The 7,993-nt window shown below is 41.8% G+C and overlaps 1 protein-coding gene across 2 annotated transcripts; it reads left to right on the forward strand.

Annotated features, from left to right (window-relative positions):
* The first annotated feature begins 588 nt into the window (after window positions 1-588).
* Window positions 589-7,712, forward strand: LOC108680709 (period circadian protein). Of its 2 annotated transcripts, XM_018169597.2 has the most exons (7): window positions 589-685; window positions 2,481-2,583; window positions 2,761-2,952; window positions 3,155-3,217; window positions 4,124-5,914; window positions 6,291-6,386; window positions 6,762-7,712. In XM_018169597.2, coding segments are annotated over exons 1-7 (2,571 nt in total). In that variant the 5' UTR covers window positions 589-683; the 3' UTR covers window positions 7,086-7,712. The 2 variants fall into 2 exon arrangements, with proteins under 2 accessions (XP_018025086.1, XP_018025087.1); XM_018169598.2 differs by lacking the exon at window positions 4,124-5,914.
* The last annotated feature ends 281 nt before the right edge of the window (window positions 7,713-7,993 follow it).

Consider the following 7,993-nt stretch of genomic DNA (forward strand, 5'->3'; position numbering starts at 1 on the left):
TGGTGAACGCATTGCGTACTCTATGTACACAAACCTCTGTGTCTACTCATCACTTCATCACTTAATAGAACACCGTCTGATACGAAGTTTTGTGTCATGGCTAAAATATCAATCGAGTGCTTTGTTTTCAACTTTTGTTGTGGTTTAAAGATTGCTCAACATTTTAATTTTTTAGCTTTGATAAAATTTTACGGATGGAATTTAAATTTCTAGTACAAAGTTCAGCCAAATTTAGTACCCTGATTACAACAAATGTACTATATTAATTTATAATAAATTAAAACATATTTTAGTTATATGCATAAACACTAATAAACCCATACGAAACACGATACGTGCCGTGCTATAAATGCTTCAAGCGATGCTAAGCAAGAGACGTGCCGTGTTTTACGTGCTCTAAGTTATGCTAAGCAAGAGACCGTGCCGTGCTATACATATATGCTTCAAGCGATGCTAAGCAAGAGGCGTGTCGTGCTATACGTGCTCTAAGATATGCTAAGCAAGAGACCGTGCCACGTTCCACGTGCCCCATTTTCTTAAGAATGCGAGTCGCTGGACAAGCGCTACAGTCGTCGGCTGGCAGTTCATAGGGCAGGTCTGCTCCGTTCGCTCGTATTGTTCTCCAGGCTGCAATTATTGTAACTCTTTCCTTCAACGCTCGATCAAAATTCTGATATTCCATAATGTAAGTACCGTATTTAAAGTTTAAGTTACTTACTGTTAGTATTTATTCTGAATTATAGGTTTCAGTATGCATCAAATAGAAGATGTATATGAAACTCATATTGTTACATTTAGGAGAGATTATTCATATATACACGTTTGATTGACGACCAGAGCATGCTTTTTATCAACAATGTTTTTTTTTTTATTTTTTTTAATGATACAATTTTTACAGGCGCTGGGAGATCAATAAGTAGGTTACCAAAGGACATATTAACTGAAATGAAATAATAATGAAATGAAATAATTACATATAATTGGTCTATACAGATCGAAAGTTAAGACCTGAGATTACTCGGAAAGTAATTGACGGTCGTTTCGGTGATTTAAAGTTTTATAATACTTTATCTGTGAATTTTGAAGTGAAATAGTTACAAATATACAGATTGAAAATTAAAACCTAAGATTACTCGGAAAATAATTGAAGGTCGGCGGATTGTGGGTTGATGGCTGAAGACTACGTCTGGATAATGAGGGCTTCAGCCATCGACAGTCTCGTAGCTACGCGGAACCGCTGGTGCCGCAAAGTTTCATGACTGGCGATAGTTCCCAGTGAACATTTACAGAGGCGTCAGCTTCTGATTTGGATTACCAGAAGCTGGGGCGACTCTAAATTTTGTTAGGGTTGAGGCCCTCATTATCGAGATGGAGTCTCAAGCTATCAACCTACAAACCACCGGATTCTTCAGGAAGTTTAAATTATTTTTTGAGTATTCATAAGTTTTGATTTTGGATTTGTATCCGCTATACTAATTATTTGTACTTATTTCACTTCAAATTTTCAAATTTATTTGTTATGAAACCTTCAATTGCTGGAAAATGAATGTTGAATATTCGGTGCATCGTATTCTATTACAATATTATTTCTTAACCTGCTTATGGTCTCCCGGTGCCGGCAAAATTTTATTCGAATCATTGAAAAGAAAATGAATAATACAATTTTGAATAAAATTCATGCTCTGGTCTTCAATCAAACTTGCATATATGAATACCCTTTTATAAATGATGATTGATTTCCGACAGTATTAATTATCATAGGTATAATGATATGAAATGTTTTACACCATAATTTTCATAGACATTACCTTGTTGCTGAATTATGCAAATTTTAAAGTAATGAAAAAATGAGAAATTGACAACATTTCATAGACTAATCAGTTTCCAGATTTTTAATTTTACCTCTGTTATACGGATCAGCATTAAAACTATTATGACTACTACGAGAACCGTAATTTATACGAATTATGTTGGTTATAGTCGGAATCTATGTTCTAACATGAAATTTTTTTCAATTTTCCAATGGTTACTCGGTCTTCATTGCCACAAGTGAGCAATAAAATTGTTTTCCACACAAAAGTTTGATCTCTTGATGTAAACAAAATGCTTTTCTTTATCTCACGGTGAGTTAAAAAAACACTCTTTGTGGATCAGAAAGGAAACATTCGCGATGAGTTTGAAAATTTTGCAAACTTTGGATTTGCGAGAAAGTATTCACGATGAGTTTGGCAATGCTAACTATAGGATTAAACAAAAGCTCATTAATTTTTTGCGGTTATTTTGAGAAGTACATTTGTTCTGCGGTATATAACAGTCATTCCGTATGAGTATGAAATTCTTATCTGTTTACTCGATGTATGATCATATCGTTAAAATTACTTTGAAATCGATGTGACGGTAATTATTTCATGTGGCTTCGAAAACTATAACAATAAATTTTTGTAAAGAGTTCGGTCATGTCTGTCAATTATTTCCTGCAGGGGGTCAAGTGGTGCAGCGTTACTGGTGGTCGCTCTTGCCCTGCATGGCGTTGAGGCTCAGCAGCTGAGCGGAGTACCGCAGCTCACTGATGATGAATTTTCCGTGAGTTATTTCTGTGGCCAGCATCGTCTTTCTGATGCAAAATGCTCTCAACTAAGAATTTTTATGAATAAACGTCAGTATCAACAATGCATCAATAACAGAAGATAGTTATTAAATTATAAAGTCAAATTTTTTTAACATTAGACAAAAATTTTCACTGTCTTGACCGTTATGTAGCGTCTATCGACCTGCGTTGGAGACCGGGCTGCGCAGCGAGTAAACAACTCCATCGCGCGGTGGAGCGAGCCCTGCCTCGCCGTCTGGAACTCCCCGGTGTGGAACAGCCGTCGGCTGGAAGCGGAGCTGACGAGACCGTGGGAGGAGGTCCTGTGGCAGCTTGTCTTCAGGGAAGATCTAAACAACATCGGGGTGAGAAGGGATACATTTACATGCTTTTTGCCGAGACGATATGTCTTTCAAGCGAAATTTAGGGATTAAACGATTCGTTTTTTTAATTGAAAACGCAAATTTACATAGGCACGTCCTCATATAAATCTGTCATTAGTCCGCTTAATCACTACTGTCCCAAGCAACTTAATGGCCAGTTCTTGACATTGATTTTTCTCACCAGGGAACGGCATCACCTGTGCCCTGTGTTCCAGTTTCCAGTACCTCAGCCTCAGTACCAGCAACGGTAAGTTCCAATGCTGGGATATCTACTACAAGTACTTCACAACAATCTTCAATTGGAACACCTTTCACTTTGCCCACTTCGACCGCTTCTTCTTCCTCTCTCGCAACTCAGTCATCGACCACTACTTCTGCTTCAATATCAGGGACTCAGGTGGACTCAACCCTGACTGCTGGCAGCACAGTAGGTTCCACGGTCATCACCTCGTCTACGGAACCAACAGCCACTCTGGCATCGACGCTTTCGTCAGGAATTTCATCCACAACTCAGTCTTCCAGCCCGTCATCTACAACACTAACAACAATTTCGTCATCGACGCTGTCGTCTGAAATTTCATCAACAACAGAGGCTGGCAGCACGTCATCTGAGTCATCAATAACAACTTTGTCATCGACGCTATCGTCTGAAATTTCATCCACAACTGTGGCTGGCAGCACGTCATCTGCGGCACCAGTTAACACTTTGTCGTCGACGCTTTCGACTGGAATTTCATCAACAACTGAGGCTGGCAGCACGTCATCTGCGGCACAAATAACCACTTTGGCATCGACGCTTTCGTCTGGAATTTCATCCACAACTGAGGCTGGCAGCACGTTATCTGCGACACCAACAATCAATTCGTTATCAACGCTTTCGTCCATTTTTTCTCCCACAACTCTGCCTGTCAGCACGTCATCTACGGCGCCTTCAACCAATTCGTCATCAACGCTTTCGTCTGGAATTTCGTCCACACTTCAGGCTGGCGGAACGTCATCTACGGCTACAACAAACGTGTCATCATCAATGCTTTCGCCTGCTCTTTCTTCCACAACTCAGTTTAACACCTCCTTATTTACGACATTAACAACCACCTTATCTCAGCCCCTCAGTTCCTCAGCGACTTCTACCTCATCTTCAATTTCTCCACAGATAACATCTGGATCGGCAACTACAGAAGCAGCTCTTTCTACGATGGAAACTACGAGATTTACTGCATCTGCAGTTACTACGCGTTCAACAAGCAGGAGTCCAGGCCCTGGGTCTGGTGACGGAAGTGGCTCAGGTGCAGGAATTGGTGCTGGAGGGCAAGGTGGCAACGGAACAGGAGGTGGAACTGGTGGTTCATATGGAGGCGTTGATCCAGTAACAACAAGAACATCATCGACAGCTCAAACCGTGAGCACATCGCCTACGGCGTCAACAGCTACTTTGTCAACAACTCGAACAGCAGAAATTTCATCGACAACTCTTCCTATCAGTACGCCATCATCTGCCTCGTCAACTTTTTCTTCAGTTACTCCATTGATAACATCTTCCGCATCAACGGCAACAACGACTCCCGTGCCAACTTCTTTAGGTACATCCAACACTACAACTCAAAGAACAACGAATGCCACAAATACTCAACGAACAACGACTTCCATAAGAACGAGTACAAAGTTTACAACTCCTCCGAGAGTCAACAATACTGGCACCGGCGGTGGCACTGGAGGAAGCTATGGAGGCACTGAACCGAATAGGACTAATCCAAACAGCAACCTAACGAACCCCAATGGATGGTGGTCTGGCTGGAATAACGGTTGGAATACGGGAGGAGGAAGTATGGGTTCTGGATCAAATACCGCTGGAGGATGGCCATCGATCCCCAACTCAAGTTTCCCACGCAACCCCTACTACGGGTCAGAGAGGCCGTCTGATTACGATGACACACCCTCGTTGAATCCCACGGAAGGAAAATGGTACTGGGACGGGAATTATTGGCACTTTGTCCCTTATATCCCTCGAACTGGAGTCGGTATTCAATATCCTACTGTATTAGTATTACCTCCGTTCCCCCCACCTCCTCTTCCCCGATTTCCAATCCGTCCTAGCTTTCCGTTTTCTTTAAATCCTTGGCTTGAGCCTCCCCTTCCATCTTCTCGGATACCTTACCCAGATTCTATCCCTATTTTTTACCATGCTGGTCCTATGACATTTAATAATTCCTTGTTCGAGACAAACAAGACCATGTCTCAAAATTCTACGTATGGCACCCCATACGTCGTCTATCTCAGGCCTTTCCGTCCACGCGGAAGATCGAAACATCGTCACCTCAACTTCTATCGCTGGAATGTTTATCCTGAACAGATAAACCGACACAATGAAACGGAGGCTGCAAGTGATACTGAGTCCGATTTATACGCGACGGTTTCGTCGTCCCTCGACATAAAAAGCGGTGAAGATGTCAACAATTATTGGGTTAACCCGCTAATGTCTGGCAACAGTGATGCGAAAAATACGTTTAATGAAATGAGTCAAATGTTTTCTTCAGAAACAGAACTTGAGCAAAAAACCGATTCGATTAAGCAATTGCCTATCAATGGTAATAGTCGTAGTTTACTCCCAGCAGACTTCGATGAAAATGATGACCATGCAGACATGGTCTATACAGATTACGATAATTACGACTCACAATACTCTTCCGAGTTGAATATATCTGAAAACTGGAGTAACACGCGTCGAGACGTCGACTATGTCATTGGAGGCGCATTTGCTCTGCTGGATTTTGCAACAAACTTTTTTCTGACAAGTGATGAGGCTAGCAATGAATTTGACGCCAGAGATGAAGTCCAAGAGACGCTAAAGTATAAACTCAACACTGGCGTCTCAGGAGCTGGAGTTCGCCCAATACGAAGCAAGAGAGAAAGTTATGTCGAGCAGCGCTCGGGTCGAAGTTTAATGGTTGGTATTGAATAATTTTTCCTGATTTCAATGGACTCATTCCTTTACCATTTGAAATATTGTGCAATTAAAACTTTCAATCAATTTCATGTTAACTTAAATTTGTAATTTTGATGGCCGTGTTATTTTTCATAAAACGCTCCGAAATAATTTAAACGTTTTCACTCCATAATTTAATTCTTTATTTCTTACATGAAAAATTTATTTCATTGATTTACTTTCAAAAACGCTGCACAATCTATGACAAATAACTGTTTCATTTTCATTATTCGACGAAGAAGAAGCAATCTCGTATGAATTTCAATTTTATTCAATAAAAAAGACAAAAAACATGAGAGTTTCGGGTCAACAATCTTAGCACTGTTTCGCTGAGCAGCTGCTAGAGGGCGGACCATTTGCGCGGCAGACGACGACAGCCAGCAGTGCAGAGGAAGTCTTCGCTGCCGGCTGCGCTCTCCGGGGGTCTTCCTTTGTGAGCTAATTAATAATGCTTGACATGGTGTTCGAAAATATAACTATTACCCTTATCTCTTTTTTCAACAAGAATACAAATGTGCATGCAACATGTATTCATTCGCTAAGTCCTTATTGGTTTACCAAAATCTACTCGTGATCGACGTTGTTTCAACGCCATCTGCAGTAGGCTTTCCTGTAATTATTCATTTCTCACTAAATGCAGTATGCGATTTATATTCAGATCTAATTTCTATCCCAGAATGCACTCATGGTTCGAATGGGCACGGAATGAAAATCGTTTGAATGGGCACGGAATGAAAGTCGTTCGAATGAAAACGGAATAATTCAGCCCTGCATTCCTCCTACTAATATTTGTTATTTCCTTTTTCAGTTGACAGCGACGGACGAGATCGACATGAGAACGGTTAACGACACCCTCGCTTCCTTCAACGTGTCCCAAGCTTTGCGACAAACACTGGAGCAAAACCGACAAACTTGCGTGCAGTTTTCCAACTCGATCGATGTTAGTCAACTAACGTTACCTCTTCGCAACGAACTTGGGCGACAACTAGCGTTCTTCGACTGCTGTCTTCGGCTGCTCCTGTCGTCCTGCGATACGTTCCGACAACAGCAGGAGGCCATAGGAGGTATCCTGGCCAACGGTACTGTTAATGGTACTATTGATGACATCCTCAACAGTATTCTTGCTGGATAACGGAGGTGTCAACCCCAATAGGAAATTTTCACGCTATCGGTATTGTTGACATTACAAACCTGGATAAATTGTGTTATACCTATCAACGGAACAAATTATATTAATATGAAATAACATCAAAAATAATTAAAATGACAAGACAAATTTGAAAAGGTTAAACACTGTTTTTTGTCTGGTTAATATCCAAAGTGATATTACATTCGGCGTAATGAACGTTCTATAAAAAAAAACTAAAAATTTCAGACGATAAGTCTGAATTCGACAATAGCCATGCAGAAAGTCAACGGATTGTTTTGCAGATCGTGCAATAAAATCCAAATTGTCCAAGATATGATGTAAGAAGACTGAACGCCACATTGCAGAGTGGCGTAATACGTGAAGCTTCCATGATCGTGGGTGCAACTTTGATCGAGTGTACAACACTTCTCTAGTGACGCCTGGCGCTATACACCCTCACTTCCCGTACACTCCACACTCCTCCAGTGACGCCTGGCGCTACACACTCGCACTTCCTGCACATTCCACACTCCTCCAGTGACGCCTGGCGCTACACACCCGCACTTCTTGTACACTCCACACTCCTCCAGTGACGCCTGGCTCTACACACTCGCACTTCCTGCACACTCCACAATCGCACTTCCTGTACACTCCACACTCCTCCATTGACGCCTGGCGCTACACACCCGCACTTCCTGTACACTCCACACTCCTCCAGTGACGCCTGGCTCTACACACTCGCACTTCCTGTACACTCCTCCAGTGACGTCTGGCGCTACACTCACACCTGCACTTTCACCACAACTCCACCCAGGCGTCTTGCTCCTGTCTCTTTCCTTCCCCTACACTTTCTCTTTAACTTTTGTTGACGTGTGAACCACGTCGCGTAATTCTGGAAGCAAGCGAGTTGG

The sequence above is a fragment of the Hyalella azteca genome, unplaced genomic scaffold, assembly GCF_000764305.2.
Source record: "Hyalella azteca isolate HAZT.00-mixed unplaced genomic scaffold, Hazt_2.0.2 contig8450, whole genome shotgun sequence".
NCBI classification, from domain to species: Eukaryota; Metazoa; Arthropoda; class Malacostraca; order Amphipoda; family Hyalellidae; genus Hyalella; species Hyalella azteca.